The sequence below is a fragment of the Lathamus discolor genome, chromosome 9 (assembly GCF_037157495.1).
Source record: "Lathamus discolor isolate bLatDis1 chromosome 9, bLatDis1.hap1, whole genome shotgun sequence".
In the NCBI taxonomy this organism is placed as follows: domain Eukaryota; kingdom Metazoa; phylum Chordata; class Aves; order Psittaciformes; family Psittacidae; genus Lathamus; species Lathamus discolor.
The window spans coordinates 6,449,554-6,474,217 of record NC_088892.1 but is presented as its reverse complement, the minus strand read 5'-3'; the positions used below and the strand labels follow the sequence as shown (position 1 = coordinate 6,474,217).

Here is a 24,664-nt window from a genome sequence, read left to right as displayed (position 1 = left end):
CAAAAACATCAAGTACATCAGTGCCCGTTGCACGGCTTAGCAAGCTCAGCTGTCTGATGCAATCAGTATGCGGATATTCTCATATTGTAAGAGCAAACTGACTAAAGATTACCACTTTCAAAATTAAGTCCATCTTCAGCTGATAAAGCCATAAGTTGTTTCTGAGCTGCCCTGCTGGTAGGTGCTATGTTGGTTTTCACACACTGCTTAACAGCCAAAATACACTTGCAACACCATCCTGACTGGTAACAGTACACGAGAAGGCTGTGCACACATGGAACAACATGACCCTGCATTTTATCCCCCATTTATACCACCACAGAATGACTTCTCAGACCCATACAGGAGAACACCATAATATGCCACTCAACTATGCAACAGCATGACTATAAGGAAACTGTTTGGGTTTTCTTTTTTTTTTTTTAAATCAGTTATCAGCCAAACGATTCCTCCACCAAGAACCAGCACAATACAGGCCAAGCACCCTCTGCCTTGGTATTCATTTCTTTAGATGCTGTTTAAGGCTGTGGTAATCACATACTTCAGTCAGACATGAACTTGCTATTCAGAACTGGAAATGAAATTGGTTTTAGCATAACTATCCATAACATTATTTCTCACTCCCTGCAAACTGCCAAGAGCCATTTCTTCTCACTATAGGTATTCTGTGAAGTTTCCATGGAGAACACGAGTCAGAAGCATGCCGAAGAGCAGCAGTAGTAAAAGCACAAAATACTGTCATTACCTCGAGGCAGATCACTGCCATTGGGATCACAAGAGTAAGGTGGAAGAACGGCACCAGCTTCTCCCACCTCACTGACTGGAGGAAGAGGGGCTGAATAAATTGGCAATGGCACCAAAGAAACTGCTACAATTAGAAAGAAACAAAAGTCAGCTTTGCAGTGGCAGGTCAAATGAGCTAAGTTACACGATTCAGCATGCACTTCTTCCTCATCTCAATGCCCCTAAATACAAACCTTAACAAAGTTCTCCTTACTAATCACTTTAAAAGAAATCCAGAAGTTTTAAAACCAGACTGGAAGGCTCCAGTCTCACAAGCCTGAACTGTATGTCTATCTGCAAGCTTCATGTAACTAAGCACAGGAGTAAAATGAAGGCCACAAAAAATATACTGGGCGTTTGTGTGAATCCTGAACCATGACAGTCAGAGACTCTTTTGGAAGGGATATTAAAGCCTTAAGACCAGCATCTTGAGAGGATAATTAACTGTAGGAAACTGGGGAGAAGGGAGCTGCCAGGAACTTCTGCCTTCTGAAAAGAGTTTTCTATCACAACCCTTGGCATTGGTGGCTAAAGGTGGTGAGGGGAGAACCCAAAGCAGATACCTCCAATTCCCACGCAAATTCAGAGGCAACTGTCTCCTTCAAAACACAAAAGCAAGAAGTGAGCAGTGAAGTTACAACTACTACCAAGTCATTTTAAGCTAAAGCAAGTGATCCGTAAACCTCAGACATCCAAGTCCACAGCTGTAGCATGCACACTCTACCTGGACTCCCTATAGAAGGGGGAGATAACACAACTGGCTGGCCTGCTGTTTGTGGCGGGACTGCTGTTGTGGCACTCGCTGGACTGGAGGCAGGAGAATTTGAGGAGAAGCCTGTAGCTGGAGCAGCATAAACAGCTGTAGAGGTTGAGATAGCTGCAGAATTCACCATCACCTGGAAAAGAGTCAAGAGTACTCAGACAACTTGCTTTCATAAAGATTATAGAAACGTCACATAGCTAGAAAATACTCACTTCACATAAATGCATCTTGGAAGTCCTAGCTGTAAGGCAGCTAACTATCCAAGTTATCTAAAAATTGGCTTGAAAATACCATCTGCAAAGCATCTTCTCACCCTTCTACAAGATGCTATCAAGGGGCAGGTAAAGGGACCCCATATACTGGCACTAACTGAGCAGAGTGGTTGCCTCTTCACAGGGCTACCACAATAAAGTACTAGATACTACCTTCTGGGGACAGCTGTGGGAAGCCACTCCATCTTGAGGTGACACAGAGACTGCCCCTTCTTCCTGAAGGGATTCCAAAGCAAAGCATGGTCCATTTAAGAGGCAAAAGAAGTCCCAAGGCACACACACTATACCCCTATTTTTAAAGATTTATTTATGGACTATATACACACACAGGGCATCTTTGGCAACTTGGGTAAAAGCAGTTTTATTCTGACAAGCACAGGACTGGCTTTCACACCACTGCAGACCAGCAGGTGGCTAAAGAGTTAGTTTCAGACTACAAACAAAATAAGAATTCCACGATCAGGTCTATCAGAGGTGACATCTCCAGTCCCACAGTGGAGGAGTAAGACTGACTGCAACAGGACTTGAAGGGCAGCATGATAAAAGCAAGTGCTGTCAGAAGCAGAAAAAGAAAGTAAACAGCACTCAACTACACGCTTTCTCTTTGTGAAGGGGAAAGTGGAAAATCATTAATTATCTTGTGCAATGCAGACTGTATTTGCAGACTCAGATAAAACCCTCAATATTTAGGGAGGAAAGGGTGTGTGTGTGTGTGTGAATACATAAATAAAACCATCATTCTTTTCTCTCACAAGAGGTCTCTGACCTACTATGTTAAGCCTGTATCCAAGGACAGTTTCTATGAAGAATGCCACACACTTCAGGGATTCGTAATCTGAACAGCCAGTGACTAAAGCTTACCAAGTCTTCCGTAGGCTCTGCTGAACTAAATACTGTTGCAGTGTCACAGTCAGGATCTGGAGGGCATTGGCAAAATTAATTGAAAAAAGGCAGCATTAAATCTAATGCTTCAGAAAAAGATCATGAGTGCATTACAGTCAGCAAGCATCCTAGCAGTAAACACTGAACTTTTACTAACCTGGAGATGCATAGATATATTCTTCGTGGAATTTCCCTACAAGGGAAAGAACAAGATGCTTTGATTCAAAGGGAAAAAGAGAACAGAAAAGAAAAAAAAGCTTAAAGCTGAAGTTACCAAAATTACATTGCAGTTTACCCATTAATGAGCTGCTTTCAGGATCACCATCTTCTGTGCAGGAAAGACAGAAAAAACTCTCAAGATATGCTCATTTTGTTATTCCACCAAGTATTAAGGTTGCCAAGTTTATACCATGCATTCATGCATTTTTAGGCAGCAACATGGCCTGCTGCAGACCTACCTAATCACAAAGGTGATGGTGTAGCAAGCTCAAACAGAAGTGACAGTTCTAGCAGACAAATACTGTGCTCACACATGTTTAAAGCTCCCAAACCCCAGATCTTTAGGAAAGGTAAGGCACCTACTTCGACAATCTAAAGATCTTCTAAACATTGTCTTTTCTGTTCACACAACTAATCCTTTAAGAACTCACCATTTTCACTTGCTTCTTCCTCCTCACAGGAATTCAGGATCTGCTTGTTAGGCACATCTGAGTCTGGGCCTCTCCTTGCTACCCAGAATCCTGCTGTACCATGGATAATGGGACTAGGGCTACCCCGGCTCTAAAGAGCAAAATCAAAAGTATGCATTTAGAAATAGTTTAAAACCTTTCCATACTCTACACACACTCACACAGTAGAAAACAGGCTAGCAGATCAAGACTGCTGCAACCAAATCTTACTAGAATTACCGTATGTGTGCCCATTCCTATGCACTTTGATTGCAGTAAAATGGTTACTGACACGTTTCTTGCCTTTACCTTTAGTTTTGCCTAGTATACTTCAGGTAATTCACTTTGAAGACCTACCACTGCCCTATGCCATACAGTCAAGTTGTTCCCTCCCAGAACATAGCCAACTTTATCTCAAGCTCAAAGCTCAAAAGGAAGGAACAGTCCCCAGACAACAACCAACAAAGAGTCCCGTTTTCCTCATGCTGGAGCATTCCCACCACACCACCACCACACTAATTGCATGGGAAAAGGTTTTCTTTAGCCACAGTTGGCAAATGCAAGTCTGATTCTTTCAAAAAGCAGCACCCATTCAGGTTTCCCCACAGGACTCCTTAACACTTCACACAACATTGTGCTGAAGCCAGTCCTTAAGCTGCATCAAAATTTGAAAGATAGAGTTCTCTAAAGCAGGAATCTAGATGTTCAAGAAGTTGATTCACTCTTTTGTGATGGCTAAGGTGATACCCAACATTCTCCTCAGAAGACATGGTGACTATGAGATCGATAAAAGTGCTCAGAGAGGCTTGTAAGATTTCCAAGGTTGAAGCAGAGGTGGTAAGTCAGAAGATTCTCCCACCAGGCCTCTAGTAGGATGGCAGAGTTTTCTGTGAGGTGCATCTTTCCCCAGGAAATGTTTTATTCCTTGACTAAACAAGACAAGGGAGAGACAGAGAAAAGGCTTTGGCATTGACAACACAAAGTCACTGAATGAACATGAAAAACTATTCATTAGGAGCTGCAGGTATATAGTCTATCAAGGGGATGAAAAGCTAGTGAGTTGTATTGATTTCATGGTGGGGAAAAAAAACCAAACACCACACTGCAGGATAATCTGTCCTTATTGCTCAACACTCTCGGAGGGAAAAATCAGAGCAAAGACTACAGATCTAGCACATGAGGAGAAATTAAACAATGGCTGCTGCTGAAACAGCCGTGGGCAGATTCTCTCTCTCTCACTCAAATGCAAGTCTAACATTCGCTAAGTTCACTGCTTCAACACAGTAAAAATTCAAACCTACCACTGTTTTTCATAAAAGAAAATAAAATAAAAAACCCGAAAATTTCTGCTTTCCTAGTCAGCTACCTAAATATCACTTGATTCTTTGTAGCACATCCAACTTTGTACTAGGGTTAGACTACAAATAAAAGACTTACTTTAAAGTTTAAGACTACACTGAACCACTTTATCTACAATCTGACAGAAAGACTGCTTTAGAAGAAGTCTGTATCTGGAATTTTCTCCTGTTTCTGTAGCAGAAGAAATGGTTTCAGGAACAACATGTTAGCCCCAAAACATCACAACTACAAATTCACAGGTACAATCCAGGCTATCACTATATGCTTTCTGAATCTAGTTACACAAATGATATACCAGTATGGCAAGCAAATGAAAAGCTTTCTCCCACACTATTTAGAGACAGACATCCACAGGAAGAAGGAATTTTCTTTGTTTAGTTTTCAAACTGCAATGGAAAGGAGAAATATGAGCCTACTTTTATGAAAATACACTATAGAGAAAAATGCTGCTGGTGAGGGGAGGGGGAAAGAAGTGGAACATTCAGAAAAAAAATGGTTTCAAGCAGGGCTTATTTTACAGGATCTAGACTCATTTCAGCTATTCCTTCTCAAACACATTCACTGCACAGCTTATTCCAAGGCAAAAGAAAAAACAACAAACCAAACCTGCTGTGTATTTAGGTAAACAAGTGCTGTGCACTGGTACAGCTCCCAACCCTCTGAGAGATATTAACATATCCTTTGTTAGTAACTTACTGGCAAAGTAGGAAAAGCAGTGTTATCCTCTCCTTCTATTTCATAGAAAGTTATAGTTTCTTCCGGTCCTTGAGGCTGCTCTCCACTCCTTGGCACAAACCCATACTGACACTCCTTATTCACACACTGCATCCGACGGCAGCTACGGCTGTACGAACTTTAAAAACAAGGAAGGAGATTAAGAACTGCCACCATCTGCAGTTTCACCTTGGTTTCATTGCTCAATTTTAACTTGGTGCTTTTTGGAGAGACACAATAAACCCGCTGTTTCATCCTGTGCCACTAACAGCCAACACAGCTCTCCACGTGCCACCATCCTCCCCAGCTCTTTTAGAGCAAGATTTTGTGAAGATGTTTATATTCACTTACCAGGACCTGCAGGAGAAATTGCCATAGCTCTGATAGCACCTCTTTCCTGGACTGGGACAGAATGCTATTTGAGGGCCAACCATGTTGTGCCTGTTTATAAATCGGGCAGATCCCCTAAGTTTAAAGGGTAAAAGATGCAATTACCAGGAAGTGCTTCTCAGATGGAACTCATCTGCAGATTTACCTACTAAATAGCACAAACTCTCTCCTAACTAGTCTGCAGCAAGAATGAATAGAAAATGAGTGATGATCGCAGACAGGTTTTCAAGGCTTCATACCTTGACATCCCAAATCCACGGTTACGTCTCTGAGGAGTGTTCTGAGGATGATAGGGTTCATAAGGTGGCATGTTCCCACCACCCTGTGAGCAATGAAGTGGAGTGGAGTGCCCTGAAGAAACACCGTGCTGTAGCCGGGGTGGAAGAACTGCCTGACCCCTGCTGTAAGAAACGGTCATAAAAACTTCCTTTCCACGAATTTTTTTAGGTAGTTTCTTCCGTGTCTTCACATCCATTTCTGCAGTTTCAGTTGAGGACAGAAAAAAAAACAAACCAGATTTATACCCTGAACACCTGACTCCAGAGCTTCATTCTCTTTATCAGTTGAGAAGTGTCAGTATTTGGACACTTCAGAAAAGAGTCAACAGCCTATCGCAGAAGTACGCATTTTAAGTATACCCTTATTCTGAAGGCTCCAGGGGGCATTCTAAGTTCTGAGCAGAATGCAAACCTCTCACATGTGAATACCTTCCAAATTCAGCTGATCAAACTAGTGCTCACCAGTGTTAAAATCCCTTTATGAAATCAAACAAATACAGTCCATATTCATCGGCTGGGGAAGCTCTTGTCCACCCATTCTCCTCTGCTATGACCAAACCAAACAAGCTGCTTGATTCACAGACCCAATCTTTGTATCTGGTTTTTAAGTGCCAAATTTCTCCTTGGTAATTTCAAGCAACACCACTTGGCTGTGTATTTTCAATGGATTTCTTCCTTTGCAAAGACAAATTCATCCCTCTGTCCAAAGGGTTACTTTACACCAAACCCCTGCAGTGACCAAGTTTTATATCACAGCCTTAAGTCACTTCCAATGTCCAAAGACTACTACTGATAAAAGTGCCATGAGCTTCTTCCCCACTTCCCCCTGGCTCCAAGGGAAGGAATGGTGTAGAAACCTTGTACAAACCTATTCCTGAGAAGTATCCACCTGCTATTTTCTGATATGTTCCTCCTTTTCTGGTGGAAACCATATTCCAAGCAAGGACAGGTGCTACTTGTGTCACCGGTTTCAAGTTTGTCAAAGGAACTGTATGCCTGCAGGAAGAATACTGATGTTGGTGCCACAAGGATATATGTGTAACTGCACAACAACATAAGACAGAAAAAAAACAGAAAAACCCACAAAAGGGAGTGTAGGGAGCTTGTGAAAATAAAGAAAAAATAAATCGTCTCTTTCCCTGACAACAAGCACACAATCGTTACTTGTTTATTAAGCAAGGCAAGCTAGGATTTACGCTCAACATACTGATTTCCTGGTCAAGACTTTGTTCCCTGCACATGTATGCTTATAGAGCTACACCTGAAAGCACATGACAACACAGGATTTCTGCGGTACATCATCAAGCTGAATTTTAAGTTTGACCAGAATTCTTGGAGGAAGGTTGAATGCTTTGAACAGCAAGGTAGAGGAAGTGATGGGACCCACCAGAAGTGCCAATTATTCAGTTGTTTGGGTACACCAACTGAAACTACACCATGAAGTGTACCCAGCAAACACCACGCAGTCAGTTTTTTGAAGCTCTAAAAATAAACAAATAATAGAAGAAGGAAAAAGCCTTTAAACTACTGTTGTAGTTTAAACTACTGTTAAACTACTGTTGTAGTTTAAAGTTCTTAGAACTCCAGAGAAACCAACACCAGAAGGTAATTTGCTATTCATGAATTAAGCCCACATGCAAAAATAATTTTCATGTTCCAGAGAAGAGCAAGCAGCAAGATTTCACAGAATGCATTACAACAATGATTTTGGTCATTAGGAATTGCACTCCTGAAACACTGCATTTGAGGGGTGATAGCCAACAAGGAAGCAAAGCTTCACTTTGTATTTGAAAGCCTAGGTTCTCTGTTTTCAAACTCTCCTAACAACCCTGTTTAAAGGTTTAATATACCTGTGAAGGTTTAATATACTCTGTGAATATACAAACTCGACCAGAAAGAGCTTAAACATGAAGTGTCACCAGGCTGCTTACTTTTCTGCCAGCTCCTCAACGAACACAGTCAAGGTGTCACCATCTTGTCCGACTTCCTGGATATGAGCATTGTAATACTTACCTCCAGGCTCCAGACGTACCTGAAGAGAGAACAAGGGAAGCTCTAAAACAGCTAAACTCTACCAGGGGATTTAGAATACTATCTGCAAACAGCTAATAGCAAAGCCTGCACCTAACTGATCCTGTGTTGGCTCAGGAGTCTCAAACACTTCTCCAAAATAGCAGGCAAAATAAAGAGCACTATACTAACTTCAGGGAGGGAAAACCAATCTTCTTGTAAGTAACTGAGAGGTAAAATACCTGCTTTCTTTACTTATTTTTATACACTGCCAAGCCAATAAGCATCAAGGAAGACTGTTATTCAAGAACTCAAGAACAGAAGATAAAACAGGAAACTGGAAAGGAAAGCTCTGCTCAGTTAAAAGCAAGTCATTGAGTGAATCATCAGGACTACCTCAAACAGTGATAAAAAAATAAGCCCTCACTACATACATCAGAATACAAAGAAAGCTGACCTTCCTTTCAGCATTTCCAGACCAGATCATGCTACTCTGACTGTCCAGGCTTGCTGCTAACCCCCAGCAAAAATCTAACAGACAACTAGCTCAAAGGCACACTCAGTGCATTTTGAGCTCTTGGTCTGGAACCTCCACACTCACAGAATGCACATCAAATTCCTGTTTGCAAGGAATTTCCAAGGAGCTTTTCCTTCATGCTACCCAATGTCTAAAGGAGATTTTAGAAAGAAATTACATTAAAAAGGAAGTCAGATTAATAGCTACAAGGAAGAGAATGAGAAAAGCCTTGGAAAATTCTATGAAGTCAAATTATTTTAAGGCTTACCATACTCCATTTAAAGAAGTTTTAATAGTTCATCATAACTGAGTCTCCTTTGTGTACTAACCTGACACTTGTCTCCTAAATAGTACTGTCTCCCAGCAAACACCATGTAGTCAGTTTTTTGAAGCTCTAAAAATAAATGAATAATAAAAAAGGAAAAAGCCTTTAAACTGCTGTTCTTTCTTCATGTATCCTACAAGTACTTCATGACAGCATCCAACTACAAGTTACAGGCCAATTAAGTACTTCCTATGCATACCTGAACATTCCCCATAGTAATGGTGAAATAACTATAGATGTTCTTAGAACAGACCATAACCAAGCTAAATCACAGGGCATCACTAATATCCAGATAATGCAGTAAGCGGCCCTGCTATTTCAATACTACAGTGCCTTTTGTGAGTTAATCCTGCATTCAACAAAAATCCTGGCATTAAGAATGTTGAACATGTCTTGTCTTGCCACAGTACTGGTGGCACTTGGCAAAACTGAGATGTTATCCAGTAAAAGCTAAAGTTGCCTAAAGTCTCATTGCTGCTGGATGTCAGTAGTTTTTCTCGATTCCTTGACTGGATTCTCTGCACACCAGTATATTACATAGATAATTAGTTACTATACCCTGTTCCAAGAATTTTAATGACCCTCTACTACTTATGCAGTTGTAAAATGCTGAAGTCCTTCAGTATGCAAAGCACTTTGCATCAGATATTAAATGCCATTTCAAAACTTATCTCTCTTGGTAACTTCTTGCTTTATGGATCAGCCATAGTGTATCCCAAAGAGCAGCAACCTATCTCAATCCACAAAGACCATGAAATCTTTCCAGAAAGTTCAAGCCCAGGAGAGCTGGGAAGCAAGACAAAACTCATCTCATTTGACAGATCTCAATGCTAAATTTGAGATTATTATACATCTCTGAAGCTAAAAATCATGCTTAAAAAAGCAGAAGTCCTTTTTATTAAGCAAGGCAAGCTAGGATTTATGCTAAACATACTGATTTCCTGGTCAAGAATTTGTTGCACAAATGCTGCAACAAAAAACTCCCAAATTTGAATGATTTCCAATACAACATGGTAACACAGAGTTCTGCATTCTGCTTTGAGTCCTCGTATTTCCCATAATATAGTCAGTAAGTAACAAAGGCCAGAGTTTTGGCAATCTTGTAACCATTGTACAGTATCAGCAGCAGTGTGTTTCATATTTTGAAATGAAGCCAAGAAACCAGCTACTAGCAAGATGTACTGCCTGCAAGTACTTGCTGGGTTAACCAGGATCCCTCACATTTCAGTCGTGAAGAATCAGCTTCTCTGATAAATTTAACACTGAGCCTAGTACAGAGCGCCTTCTAGTTTTTCTTTTTTAAAGATACCTTTCCTGCTGTCCAGCCAAACATCAAACTCCACATTTCGATAGATCCCAGGGTCCAGAGCCTTTAGTACTTTATAAGGAACAGGCATCTTTGATGGATTTTCCGGATGCTAAAAAGAGAAATAACTGGATTTAGCGTGCTCAGCACAGTCTCCACCCTACTAACATCTATGGAACATTTTAAAATGTACACATGCTATTTTCCAGAATTTTCACTTCCCCTGTATTTTCCTCAAAATTAAACCTCAAGAAAATGAAAACACATTTAAGCATGCAGAAGCTGAGCAAAAAGACTTGGGAAGGTTAGAAACAAGCTCAAAACTAACATTTAACATGTTCTTTACTTTGAAAGAATCAAAGGAAGACAACTAAACCAATGAAACCATGGTTTCAGATGTTGGTGGGAGTTTCAGTTATTACATCTGAAAACATGTTTCTGTAGAGTTTCTCAAACTGTTCTAGAGTGATTTATACTGTGTTCAAACAAAAGTGAGCTGATTTAAACCATTTCTAGGAAAAACAAACAGCAGACCAGAAAACATCTGCTAAGCTCCATCTTTGAAAGGATATTAGCTAGAGAAGAACAAGAGAATATCAGAAAGGAAAAAGGCTTATCCAATTTAACAGAAATTCAGGGGCAAAACCAAGCGACAATCAGATGTTAAAAATAAGCCACTCACTTTCCACAATGTCATTTTAAAAAATGGAAAAGAAGGTATAGCCCTAACAAGGGTAACGTCATACAACAACAGCAACAAAAAGAACACACCATAAGGAACTCTTTACTAACTGACAAACCTTTTCTTCTTCAGTGCCTTGTTTGAACTTATCTTCCTGTGGATTGTCAGTTTCATTGCCTTCCCAGTCGTTCAGTCTAAGCAATTGAAAATAAAATTACAAAAGATATAATGCACAATTTCTAACCAGGATTAAAATCAACTGTACGTACAACCTGAAAAAGCACTATGGTGCCATCAAGTGGTAGATTTTTGCCTTCAACAAAAGCCATGGTTACGATGAGGTACAGGACAACCCTGTTCCTCATTTCATCTTTACTTGTTCCAACACCCATCCCTAATGCAGGCTACTGCTTGCATTAGGAAAGGATGAAAATGATCCCACTGACTAAACTCTTGCACTGCCATAAGAAGACACCCTAAATCCTATCAAACCAATGTCATCTGCAAGCATTCAGAGGCAACTCTCAAGCCTTTCTAGTGACTTGAGCAACACAGGACATGAGGGTTTCTATAAGGCCATCCTGCCTGTTCCTCTTGTCCTCAGTGATCCAATGGACTTGAATGAGTCCACTTAATTATCTGTTTGAGAGATGATTCCATTCAAAAGAGGACAAAGTCAAGCAGAGCTGATCTTCTCAATACATTAATTCCTCTGCAGAGTGATAGAGGCTTAGAAGGATAATAACAGGTTTTCACTAAAATTCTGATCACAAAGATCAATTTTATTTACAAATAAGCTGTCATTTTACAGAGTAACACACAACTATAACATAGCCAGCAGCACAGGCTTTTCAATTACATGCTACTTCCCAGCCCCAAGGAAAGCACATTCTCTTCCACAACGTATTTCAGCTTTGTGTTTGCAGCACAGGAGAGGTAGAAGAGCTAATACCCCACAAACACTGGAAAAAAACTTGAAATATTTGCTCTTTGCAAGGTTTTTTAAGGGTTTTTTCCTCCCCTTTCACCATATTCCCCTCCCAAAACACTACCTCTTTTCTGATGGATTTCTGGATACTTTTTCATGAAGACAATCAAAGTTTGCATCCTCATTTGCCACAGAGACATTGTTTCTGTTCTTCTTGGATCCATTTCGAAACATCTCCACTGCAGACCTTAATTCTTCCTCATCCATGCCAAACACATCTTTGTATAGGATCTCATATAATACAGCTGAACAAATCAACACAAAGCTCAAACCAAATTAAGGTAACACCAGAACAGTAAGAACTGCAATTTTCAAGGTAATCATACCTTCATATATTATCTATTGCTACAAAGCACTTGTTGTATTACATTCAGTTAATGAGAGGACCATAAAATAATTTAGGTGGGAAGAAGGGACCTCTGGAAGTCATTTGGTCCAATATCCCACTTAACAGCTAGAATAATAAGTGTACATTAACATACGATAAATGAGCTTCCATCCTTCTCCACTCCACCTCTGAAAACCCAAACAAGCACTGCCTATAAGCATATGAAAACATCTAATTTTCTTCCATAGAAAAAGAATTTCATGTTTACCCTGGCAAATAGCAGCATTTTCCTGGAACTGTTTTGTATACACAGAGTCATAATGGCCATTGCCTGAACAACACAGCAAAACCTGGGAAAAGAAAACACGGTTTAAGTCCAGAATGATGTAAAACTTTGTTCAAAATCCTACCTCAAGACCACATTATTCTTTCATTCTACAGTCAACACCATCTAAACCCAATAAACACTCTAAATATAAATATGAAAAAGCCATAGAATCAGCTGAAAAACTGAATCCAAGTAAAACTATCTAAAGTTTGCCTATTATACCAAGGAAAATGATCAATTTGTATATCATGTTGCATTAAACATGAAATAATTGGTTTCCAACCTATCTCTGAAACCACCAAGCACTCAAGAGGTAAAATAAATACAAGCTATTACATTCAGTACCCCAATAAGCACTGCCCAAGTAACAAAGGCACATTTTGCTGTTCCCTGCCTGAGGAACTAGAAAAGCATCTACTTCTCCAGCCCTCAGCAAAACCCTGCTTTTAGGAAGAGATATTATTTTGTCCTTTTGCTTTCTGCAACATATGCACTGACACCCCACGTAAACACACACCAAACCTCATCTTGCCATATGATCACAACTAGCAAAAGCCTAGGCTGCCAGCACACTCCCAGCAAGGATGCTTCCCAGTTAACCAGCAGGAGCAAGGATGCCAGGGCTCTTATTTCAGTGTGCACTATGCCTTCTGCCAACTCAAGCTCTCATCTCATGGTGAGAATGAGCAACAGAAGACAGAGCTACTGGCTGTAGATGCAGGGTAATGACAGACAGCTGCCAACACTTAATGAGAGCTCTGGTGATGAAGCCTTTGAGGACAAACACACAGACCATCCTGCTTGATTTTTAAAGTTGGCTCATTCTGGGTTAGACTAAGCTATATAGAAAAAGAAAGAAGCACATGTAAACAATGGCAGTTATTCTCTAACCAACAGAGAACAGCTGCAGCAGCACAGATTTCAGAGCAGACCAGCCTCTTTGGCAAATATAGTAGCCCATACTGAATTCCATACTGCAGCAACTTTTCTGGCTTTGTGCCCAAGCTAGTCATGGAATTGTGTGGACACATCTATACAACTGCAGAAAACAAGAAGGGGCAGATGGGAGGTAATACAGAATATTTCTCCTTTACGTGCCTTCTCTTGAACCCCAGCAGTTCTTGTGTACATGAGCTCTTCCATTAGCTCCTATTCTTAACTGTGCTCAATTCGTATGTTATAGAAATGAATCAGCTTGTTAATCAATTCCCATTAACTTCCCATTTTCAGAAGAAAAGCTGCATACTTCATCCAACATCAAGAAGAGGTACTGGGGGTGGGGGAGAACACCCTCTCTTCACCAATATGATAAATAGATCTTGTTCTGCTCTTCAGCTCAACCCAAGTATTTAATTTTACCTTGTTGGATCAATCAAATTCCCACTGAGAAGGGTTTTTACCCAAAGAGATTTCAGAGACAGGGAAGAACATTCTGGAATTGCAATGTTACCTCTTCCTGCCAAAACTGAACTTCTTTGCAATAATGTGCTGGCATAACAAATGACTGGCAGGAGAACAACACACAATCCACCTCTCAAATGGGAAGCAAAGCTACTTTAATTCCTTGTTGTGCAAATACTGTGCTTTTTCCATGAGCTGAAGTCACTTTGGGGTTTTGTTCAGGTACACAAGAGCACTGGACTTACAAGAGCCCAATTCCAGTGGCAAGTTTTAACAGCTAAGCAGGACTGGAAGTCACTAGGATTTAGGGGTAGGAAATTGCCTCACTTCTGCTCACCTTGTCATCAAAGCCATTGCTCGTAGCATAAATGGGTGGCTTTCCAGGGTAGCGGTACAGAATAAAGTCTCGCCTAGGTAAGCAGAGGAAAAACAATACTCGAAAGAACACACTTTCAGTAGAACCATATTATGGAGAAGTTTGCAGGGAGCTGTTTAAGGAACCCTGTTGGTTTATAGGAAAAACAAGGAGAATACTTTTCCTGATAAATGAATGCTACCATACAGCAAGAGCTAGATGAATAAACACCCATCTTAGGAGAAAATAGTTGTGTGGGAAAGACTATTACACTTAGTCACAGACTAGTTCAGGTATCTATGCTTACAGCAGGGTGCTCACACACCAAGGCAATTTAAGTGTCACCCTGCAAAAGATTAGTGCTGCAGTACCTGGAACTAGGAACTCTTGCAAAGCTTCAGTTTGTTCCATCAGTAGAAGAACAGAATGAGCCTGCAAAGGGAGGGTTCTTCCTTCTACCACTGGAGAGCCAGACTGCTTGTTACAAGACAGCAGCACCTGCACAGGCTTATGTTACCTTTGACATAAGCATGAGGGTTTACACACCAAGTAAGCCCATCACTCCTCACTACTGGAGCTATCAAGAACACCTATATGAGTTTTAGTTAGGCTTATAATTACCACACAGCACTGCCACTACACATAGCTACTTGTTTGTTCCCGTTTTCCATCCTTTAGCCACTAGAAGTAAACCCTTGCTTCCCTTGAACATTAGCACAAAGATAACAAACATACCTGGAAATTGACCCTCCCCTTAAATCCAGGCTATGAGGCACCTGTTTACTGAGTAGTTTAGCTTTGTTTGGGCAGCATTTCTCACCATGTTTCACATATTACTGTCTCAGCAACAAACAAATAAAAGGTTCTGGGGCCAGAATCCAAATGCCATCAAGGTAAAAGCAAAATGAAACTTAAGGAAGAGACACTTACTTGTACACCACTGATAAGGCACTCATTTCCAGCTGGCCAGCACTTTCCTGTGCAAGATTACGAGACTACATGAGCTAGTGGATCAGTCTTCAACACTGAGAATGTAAGTTCTTTCTTCTATGAAGATATCTAACCAAATTCATCCATTGCTTAAAACAATCAATGCATTGAGGATTGAGATATTAGGATTTCCACTTCTATGGCATACAAAAGTCTGCAACATGGGATGGGCATAAGCGGAATAAAATGGAGCTAGTTCTGGCAGCAACTCTTAATCACATCACTCAAGATGTATTTTTGTTTCAATTTAAAGCCACTACATTTGTTTCAGAGATTGCTGCATCCACCACACTTACTGGCTAAAGCCTTAAGAAATAAAAGTCTGATCTCTAGTATCCAAACCTGGGGGGTAAAGGAAGAACCAGGGGATTACAAAGCCTGATCAACACTTGATGTGATGTACAGCACACATTATTTCGCCTGTTCCTTCTGCAAGAAGAACTGCAATTATGAATAAGGCCCATGAGAGGCCTCAGCTTTACTGTCCAGTCTGCACACATTGCTTCTTTGCACCAACACAAATTCCCCACTAAAATACTGATACTGATTGATATTGTTTATACATGTGAATATTCAGCACAAACTCGTTGTATTACCTATGAAATTAGGACCCCAGGATTGGGGTCTATCTAAACACAAAACCCCAGATCACCAAATTTTAAACAACCACCTGATTATTTTCCTGGTTTAGGCCCCTAAAATTTTAATCCCTTACCAAGTATTAGATCAGTCTTACCTTTGGATCTCCCAGTCGTTCAAGGTATTTCTCAAATGATCCTTCCACATACTTTCAGCAAAGAATAAAACAAACGTAAAAACTTAGCCAGTTGCAAAGCAAAGTTAAAACAGAAGCTGCCCATCACTGGCTATTGAATAGAAGGGGACAGAACAGGGGCTTGGAGCACAGACACCAAATTGGGAACTAGTCTGCTAATTCCTATCGTTTTCGGTTTCTGAAGGGCTGTGGTCTGACTGGGGGTATGACTTCACTGCTCACTGCCTTAAAGCATGGGGTACCAACTTGGAAATACCAAGAGAGTCTAAAAAAATCAACAGCACAATCCTGTTAACACTCAGGGACTCATCTCCCTCCAAGATCAGATTGAGCCCTTAAATCTGAACACAAGGCAACTGGGGGGCAAAACACACACCAAACCCAAGCAAACAAACACACGCAAACCCCACCAAAATAAATACACCTAAATATCTCATTACTTTACGCAACAATTAAACACACTCTGGAGTTTTCTGCCATCTTTTGATGTTCTTTACTCCAAAATCCTATAAATTACTTGTCTACTGAATTCTGCTACGCAGAGAATATACTACACCAGTAACTACCACCTTACAGGTTAGTCAGGTATTAGTAACTTGCTAAACTTGATTTCAGGAGCTTCAGAATGTAAACCCAAGTAAAACTTGTGCAATAGCAACTCAAATAAGGTAAGCAAGCAAGCACCCTTCTGCTCCTGCCCTTACGCGCACAAAACCTGGCACAGCATGACGCTTTCAGTGCAGGCTAAAAAACCACTCGCCCCCTCCCACATCCCCCTCCGACTACACGTGCAAAGCTGCCGAACACGGACACTACTTACAGATTCAAACTGGAGCTGATGCTGCCTCATAAACGAGACACAAGCTTTCCTAACTTCCAGGTGGTGAATTTGAGTTAAAAACAGCTGGAAAAAAAAATAAAATCCCATAAAGGTTTTAGAAGAATGAAAGAAAATATCAGAGTTTAAGTTATGCTTCCCCTTAGGCTTGTTTTACTCATAGCTCATGGGTAACCCCACCACAACACGCTGCACAGAGCAGGGTGCCGCAGGCAGCTGTGGGAAGCAGCTCAGTGGGAGCCCCAGGGTGACCGCACATCCCCTCGCACATCCCACCCGACGGGCACCCCGGGGGGGTCTCCGGCATCACCCACCATCCGCGGGCAGGCAGCAGACACGGCCCGGCGAGGAACTGAGGCGCAGGGACCGTTACCGGAGCCGCCCCACCGCCTACCTGCTCCGAGACGGCTCGGAAGAAGCAGGAGGCGTCCTTCGCCGTCACCTTGCGGTACAGCCCCAGGCTGCCCAGGTACTTGTCCATGGCCACCTCGCTGAAGGACTTCTGCCCGAAGTACTTCTTCCAGCCCTTCTGCATCGCCGCGGGGGGCAGCGGCTGAGGCGAAGGCAGCAACGGCAACAGCACGCGGGAGCTCCACGCCGAGCGCTGCGCTGAGCGGCGCGTGGAGCCTCGCCGCGCGGCTGCTGCTAATGAGGGGCCGCCGCACAACGGGCCCACCTGCGCCCGGCCCGGCCCCAGCACCCCCCTCCCTGCCCGCCGCACACGGAGAGCAGCCCCGACCACGGCCCGGCCCGGCCGCAGCACCCCCTTCCCTGCCCGCCGCACACGGAGAGCAGCCCCGACCCCGACCACGGCCCGGTGCGGCCCGGCCCCAGCACCCCCGTCCCTGCCCGCCGACCACCGAGAGCGGCCCCGAGCGCGGCCCGGCCGCGGGGAGCCCGCAGCGGCCATTTTACGGTGCCCGCCAGGAGGACCCCTGTGCCTGCGCCGCTCTACCCCTAACGACCGCAGGGGCTGGCCGGGGCCGTGGGTTCGCGTCCCTCGAACATCGATAAACCCCTACGGAGGTCATGGAATAATGGAGTAAAAGAGTTTGGGTTGGAAGGGACCCTCAAAGCTCATCTCGTCCAAACCGCTGCAATGTGCAGGGACATCTTCAACTAGAACCACATCCAGCCTGGCCTGGAATGTCTCCAGGGCTGGTGCATCCACCACTTCTCTGGGCAACCTGGGGGTCCCTTTTACCACCCTGGTTTTAAAGATTTTGTGGGTTTTTTTTTTTTCCTTCACATCCAGCCCGAATCGTCCCTCTTTTAGTTTAAATCCACCCTAACTCAACAGGCCTTGCTAAAAAGTCTTTCCCCATTTTTCCTTCAGGGAACCTCTGCCGGGGTGCCTGAGAGACAAGGGAACCCTTGCTAAGCCCTTGCCAACTGGTCATTCAAAACTGCCTGCAACATTCCTGCATGCTCTCAGGCTGGAGCTAAGTGAGCAATCAACTGGAAATAACACCAGCTCCACAGAAATCCTGCAGTGAAAAATTCCTCTAATAAAGTGTTCAGGGAAAACTGCAAAAATCACTCTTGCACGACAGTGCAGCACTATTTACTCCTCACATAACCCTTGTACTTCATTTGATTGGGAATGTGATTCCATGCACATTTAACTTGCTGGTCAAAATGGCACTAGGACATCAGATGCACTGATCCAGGAGTTATTTCCTTTGTTTAAGCAACAGCAACCAAAAAAAATCCCCAACAAAACCCAGCTAAGCAATGTACCTGCAGGCACAGCTGTCAGCACCAGGTGCACACTGAGATAATTCTGGAGATCAGAGACCAAACAGCCTGTGTGAACGTTTTTCAGAGTATTTACTTAAACGAATGGATGGGAGCATCAACACAGTTGACAATTTCAACACTTTAAATGGGGAGCTCCAGTCAGCATCAAACAGGAAGCGCTGCACTCCACAAAAGGCCAAACCAAGTAATGATGGCACAGCTGTGTGAATGGATGGTCTGCACTGCCCAGCCAGTTCCTCTCCCGTGGGCCATGCTGTATTTTGGGTGTAAAGTACCCCAAAACAGGAGAGTTTGGCAGCAGGTTTGCAGCTCGTGACTCTTCCCACCCAGATTTACCACATGCATGCCCGTTTCCCTTTGAAGAGGCTTCAATTTATCTGTTTCAATTCTCCATTTGGTGCTTCTGTAAGCACATGAGAGTTGAAGACATCTGCTCATTTGCAGGACATCATAGGAACATCAAAAAGAACAACTTACTTCTACTAGACCTAGGAAGTATGGTCAAGAGACAAGGATGTGCATGCCATACTGGTTAAGAAGTAATTTAGCTTTGTCCTCCTCACTGCAATCACCAACTCCTACAGATTTTGTGAGGGAAATATGTGTCTGTCCAAGAAACTTGACAGTTCCTACTCCCCTTCCTTGTTGGCACTCTGCTCTTTGTAGTATAGATAACTTTGAACCCGCACTAGACATGAACCATTTAACGTTGGTTAATGTTAACAGACATTTTCTTTGAGGGTTTGTCCCAGCTGCTGGACTCTTAAGTATGGAAGGCCTCACTAGAGGAGGAATGAAGGTTTAATTCTGTCATTTTTATTCCTCTGTATTGTTTATTGAATTCCAAAAACTTGATCCAAGAACAAAGCAAACTTTTCTGGCTGTCCAGGAGGAAAAGGTTTCAAAGTTCGTAACTCCATTGACTGCAGTGTCTCCACAAGAGTGCTGTAGAAACAGACCAAAACCCAACATTAAAAAGAAATCCACCCCAAAGGGAATTTTTTTTTCTCCACACAATTTTCTTTCTATTCATCCATATGTAATCCTTTAGCATGGAAGCAAAGATAAGGACATGTATTGAAACAGACCCCCACAAGGCAGTGGGCCCCAGCGCTCACTGCTCACAGACAGCACTGCTGAGAACACGCTTCAATCTGTCACAAACAACCTCAGCTCTTTACTTTCTTATCTGTGGCTGCAATGTTGTGTGACTGAACAAGACCTGAGGATCTTCACCATAAACCATCCCAGGAAATCCATCCTAGCTGAACACACAGCACAGTTCTCCACTTAACACATAGCCAGAAGAACAGCTAAATCAATCTGTTTGCTTGGTTTTGTCAGGCTGCAAGTAAGACTCTGATGCCAGGCTCAACAAAAAGAAAAATTCCTTCCTGTCTCCAAAGCTGTCAGAAGCACTGAGATAATAAGGTAAGGGCCTTGCCCAACAGAAGTGAGTGACAGGCCTCGTGTTTTCAGAAAGCTCTCCCAAAACATATGAAATCCCATTTGTGGGGCAAAGGAGTAAGATACAGACTAAGGAATTGGAGTTGCACTTCCTCTGCCTTCAACTTAGGGGTCAGCTGTTATTTATAGAGTGCAATCAATCATAGAGAATCATAAAGAGAAAACAGGAACATAGTAGTCAAAACAAGAGATCAAATGAATCCAACAGGAGCTAGGATAAACAAACAAAAGGAGCTGATTGTTTTGGTGGTGGTATTTTGGGAGGGGGGTCTGTGTTTTGGCAGTGGTACTTCTCTGGGAGGTTGGCTGCTTGGTGGTTTGTTGTGGGGTTTTGTAGTGTTTTGTTTTGCTCCCCTGAAGTGACAGGCAGCAATCTGTGAAACTCCTTGTCAGAGGATGTGGTGGATTCAGGAAGTCTGGTTAAAAAGGCAGCCCGAGAAAGTACTTGGAAAACAGAGGTATTGAAAGTTACTAACCAGACAGCACCTGGTTTAGGAATCCCCCTCAATCAAAGCACTTAAAGAGCACTAGAGGGAAACTAACCCAAGGAAGTACCTTACGCTCGTGCCCCGTTTCTACTTTAGGCTGGACATCTGCATATGGCTACTGCAGCAAGGATACTGAACTACATGGAATCGTGATCCATACCAGTGAGGCCAATTTCATGTTTTATTCTATATACTCCAACCACTTTCAACTTGATGATGTCTGTGTCTCTCTACAGTCAATTTTAGTGCCCTTTACAAGGCAAATCCAAATAGCAGAATGATGAAATGGAAGTCCTAAGTCTGCAGGGAGCAATTTAGTCCTTAAGAGTTCATGGTTACAAACCAATGGTCTGGGTTGTATTGTTTCTGGACTTCCAAAAAGAATCCAACACCTCCTAAGAGCAGAGAAAGAGTGAAGCTACTGGGTGCCTCAAGGATGCTACCTGACTGTTCCAAATTCAGTCACTTCTGTTGGCTTTAAACTGCTCTTCTTTCAATCTGAATACATGTGCCCTTGAAGACAAATAAAAATGTAAAGGGAGCCGTGGTCAAAAGGCTTGGTTGGTTGTGAACTGGCACCGATACACTGCAGAAAATCTACCTTGCAAACAAATGGTTGTTACAGAGAAGGATGTAGATTTCCCTGCCACATTCTCAGTGCTGTAAGCCAGTGCCGATGCTGAGCCCTCCTTGTTCAGCTAGGACAGCCATAGCAGCTCCATACCTGCAGTTACAGTAGAGGACATGCCCATCTTTGTGGAGCTGTTTTGCCAGTTCAAGCTGATGGTTGTTCATCAGCTTTTCGTTTATTACTACTATTAGTGGTTTTCCTTTTTCTAGAGCCTCCAGACAGCTACCTGCGCCTAGGGGAGAAACAGAAAACAGGTTGAATTTCTGCCCTGATACATGAAATATCCCCCTGTTCGCTCTTGTAGCACAGCGGACTCCCGACGGTGAACACTTCACCACTCTTCTCAGGTGTGCGCACGAAGTCACTGCCGGCCCACCCCGAGCTGTTGAGAAGCAGACTTCACCCAACCGACTTCCACTCCTGCCCCAAGGAGGCCAGGCTCGGCAAGCAGCCGGGGCTCTACCTGCGTGGCTGATGACCAGGTCCGCCCTCCGCAGGTCCTCAGCCAGAGACTCCTTGTAGCGGAAGGCTTCCACTTCCACGGCCACGTCCGGGCTGCCGAGCAGCGCCCGGTCCAGCGCGCACCGCCCCACCTGCAGCACCAGCTTCTCGTAGCCAAGGCTCTGCAGCACCTGCGGCGGAAGGGCGGCTTGCGTGTACCTAGGTCGGGCACCGGGGCCACCGCTACCCTCTCCCTCCGTACCACAGACCGCGCCTCCTCCGCCCCACGCTCAACCGCTGCCTGTGCCGCGGCAGACAGGCGCCGGCGGTAAGGGGGAGGGCGGGCCAGCTCGCAGCGCGCAGTTGCAGCGCTGGGGCAGGCTCACCTGCAGCGCCGCCGGGGAGCAGACGGCCGCGACCAGGTCATCGAAGCTGGTGGTACCCACGGTGACCAGAGCAGACCTCATGGCCGCCCGCGCCCAGCGGCTCTGCGCGCCGGGAGCCGCCCGCTCCGCGCCGCACGCCCCAAAATGGCGGCCAGGCTGAGGGGGCACGGAGACACGCCCCCTTCTCCTCACGGCCCCGCTGTCTCCGCCCAGCGACCGGGGGACGGGGCAGGGCTGGGATGGGACGTCCTGCCCCTCGTGCTGAGGCAGAAATAGCACCAGAGGGTCGTGGTAACGGGGCAGTCACTCGTGCTGAGGAGGAGGTTGGTGGTTCGGAGCTGTTGCCTGAAGCAGTTGAGCAGTGAGTCCTGCAATGGCGGCCCAGGGGCTGACACGTCCCCTCGAGCACTGTGCCTCTCAGGGACACACCGCTCGTGGTGAGAGCGTCGCCTGGGGACGTGTCCTAGCGTTGCAAAGCAAAGGCACGGGGATACAAACCTGCCTGCAAATGACTGGAGGCAAGAGAAGATGGTATCAGTTTCTGCGAGTGAGTGAGCTCGGGGGGTGTGGGGGGGATCCTCCCTTTGATACCACAGGGACTGGTGAAGATGGGAGACAGACATAGTTTGAACTCTGCATTTTATGTGTCAGATAACTTCAATAACTCTGGCTATGTAGGTGCCCTATGCCCACCTCCCCACAAATGATGCAAACTGATAGAAACTGCTCTCCACTGACTCAGTTGATTCCGAGAAGTCAGACGTAAAAGTTACGTGGCCTGAATGGATGAACCTGCCACAGGAGCTGAGACTGCTACTCAAGGAAAACCCTGGAATCCTTTTCAGATCCTCCTGGTTTCTTTTCCTCGCTTTGCCAGTGACCAGCGTTAGCTCCTTGGGGAGCTGCTCATCTTCTGTGTCTCCAGCTACAGATAGTGCTATGAAAAGCTTTTCGTGGAGGCGATCATGTGCGGAGAACTGACTCTTCTAAAAACCTTCACTGCAGCAATGTCTAAAAACACTGAGAGGGGTTTTTTGCCTACTCTCCTTCCCTTGGCCTTCTGAAAGACGCATTCTCAGTATCACTGAACACAAGTAGGTTTCTCCTCCCTATTGCCCTTTAAGCACACATCTTTCTGGTGCTGTTTCAGGGCAGTCTTCCTGCCTTCTTAAGGGGACTGAGGAGAGTGCTCCCTTGAGCAAAGGCATGTCAGCTCCCTGTGGAATGTGATCCTCAGAGCCAAGGGACAGTGAATCAGGCAGGAGCTGAGGTTGGAGGCGAAGGACAATTCTGAAAAATAAAAATGCTGTTTAAACCACATTAACTCCATTGCAAAGACGAAGTCATCAGTAAATTTATTATTCAGGTACATTTCCCTTTTGTGATGAAAATCCAGGGGGAAGCAGGAGAGGGACACCATTCTGGGTTCCAAATAATCCAAACATCAACTCTTTTAGCACAGTCCTGTCCACTGAAAACTAATAATAACCCCTTAGCAGTTCCACAAAATGAACTAGCAGGGCTTTGTTATTAATTGCAAGTGTAACACGATGTACAATTCTACAGAAAGAAACTACTCAAGTTAGACATATAAATCTATTTGTTTCTTGAATTAAATTTAATAGATGAGGTCACATCTGCATAATGCTACTGAGTGTTCCCAGAAAGATGTAGGAAAGATGTAGCTATCTTGAGGATAGTGCTGATTGCCATGTTAATGGCTCATTCACAATGCTCATTAGCCCCCCGTTGCTTTCATTTAGCATAATGAGCCACACTGAAATGAATTTATTTTTTTATTAAAGCAAATGGTGCTGACAGCAGACACGGCCAGGGGAGGGTGGTACTTTATCTTGGGAAACAGGCTGTAAAGCAAAACAGTATCAGAGTCCTGACCAGCCTCATCCAGCTCTTACTGCTGTCCCTCAGGACGAGGAAGCCAGGAGCTGAGGGTGACCACAACACAAGCCAGGCAAACGCCTCTCCAACAGAGCACAACCTGACCCTCACCAGAGAAAAAAGCAGAGGACAGGCAGCAACAGGTCCAGCAGTCCAGCAACTATCAGGCAAACACAAGGTAACGTGCTATTTGCATGATCAGTCCAGGAAACCCAAACATCAATTCAGGAACAGAGTTAGCAGCAAGGACACCTACAACTCACCTCTGTCATCCCAGTATAAGATATAGACCTGCTTAAGCGAGTCTGGAGGAGGGCCACAAAGATAGCACCTTCCCCAGGAGGATAGGCTGAGAGAGCTGGGGTTGTTCAGTCTGCAGAAGAGAATGCTCCCAGGAGACCTTAGAGCAGCTTCCAGTGCCTAAAGGGGCCCACAGGAAAAGATGGGGAAGAACTCTTTTAACAGAGAGTATAATAGGATGAGGGATAATGGTTTTAAACTGAAAGAGGGCAGGTTTGGATTAGATATTAAGAATAAATTCTTTACTACTGAGGGTGATGCATTGGCACAAGTTGCTCAGGAAAGCTGTGGCTACCTCATCCTTGGCAGTGTTTAAGACCAGCATGGACAGTGTTTGGA

At 43.9% G+C, this 24,664-nt stretch overlaps 1 protein-coding gene across 1 annotated transcript in view; it reads right to left on the bottom strand.

The window, feature by feature from the left end:
* ALG13 (ALG13 UDP-N-acetylglucosaminyltransferase subunit) overlaps nucleotides 1-22,242 on the bottom strand; it is a 28,006-nt gene extending 5,764 nt beyond the window's left edge. The window contains exons 1-25 of the mRNA XM_065689891.1: nucleotides 22,127-22,242; nucleotides 21,763-21,931; nucleotides 21,393-21,531; nucleotides 19,553-19,658; nucleotides 17,347-17,970; nucleotides 16,935-17,018; nucleotides 16,076-16,126; nucleotides 15,280-15,326; nucleotides 14,332-14,404; nucleotides 12,534-12,615; nucleotides 12,002-12,182; nucleotides 11,068-11,143; nucleotides 10,271-10,379; nucleotides 8,966-9,030; nucleotides 8,041-8,141; nucleotides 6,978-7,105; nucleotides 6,071-6,308; nucleotides 5,793-5,906; nucleotides 5,424-5,580; nucleotides 3,351-3,480; nucleotides 2,858-2,893; nucleotides 2,680-2,735; nucleotides 1,972-2,034; nucleotides 1,508-1,679; nucleotides 746-868 (exon numbers count right to left, since the gene is read on the bottom strand). Coding sequence (XP_065545963.1) covers nucleotides 746-868; nucleotides 1,508-1,679; nucleotides 1,972-2,034; nucleotides 2,680-2,735; nucleotides 2,858-2,893; nucleotides 3,351-3,480; nucleotides 5,424-5,580; nucleotides 5,793-5,906; nucleotides 6,071-6,308; nucleotides 6,978-7,105; nucleotides 8,041-8,141; nucleotides 8,966-9,030; nucleotides 10,271-10,379; nucleotides 11,068-11,143; nucleotides 12,002-12,182; nucleotides 12,534-12,615; nucleotides 14,332-14,404; nucleotides 15,280-15,326; nucleotides 16,076-16,126; nucleotides 16,935-17,018; nucleotides 17,347-17,970; nucleotides 19,553-19,658; nucleotides 21,393-21,531; nucleotides 21,763-21,931; nucleotides 22,127-22,207 — 3,205 coding nt within the window. The 5' untranslated portion in view covers nucleotides 22,208-22,242. The remainder of the gene's footprint in view (nucleotides 1-745; nucleotides 869-1,507; nucleotides 1,680-1,971; nucleotides 2,035-2,679; nucleotides 2,736-2,857; nucleotides 2,894-3,350; nucleotides 3,481-5,423; nucleotides 5,581-5,792; nucleotides 5,907-6,070; nucleotides 6,309-6,977; nucleotides 7,106-8,040; nucleotides 8,142-8,965; nucleotides 9,031-10,270; nucleotides 10,380-11,067; nucleotides 11,144-12,001; nucleotides 12,183-12,533; nucleotides 12,616-14,331; nucleotides 14,405-15,279; nucleotides 15,327-16,075; nucleotides 16,127-16,934; nucleotides 17,019-17,346; nucleotides 17,971-19,552; nucleotides 19,659-21,392; nucleotides 21,532-21,762; nucleotides 21,932-22,126) is intronic.
* Nucleotides 22,243-24,664: the final 2,422 nt, after the last annotated feature.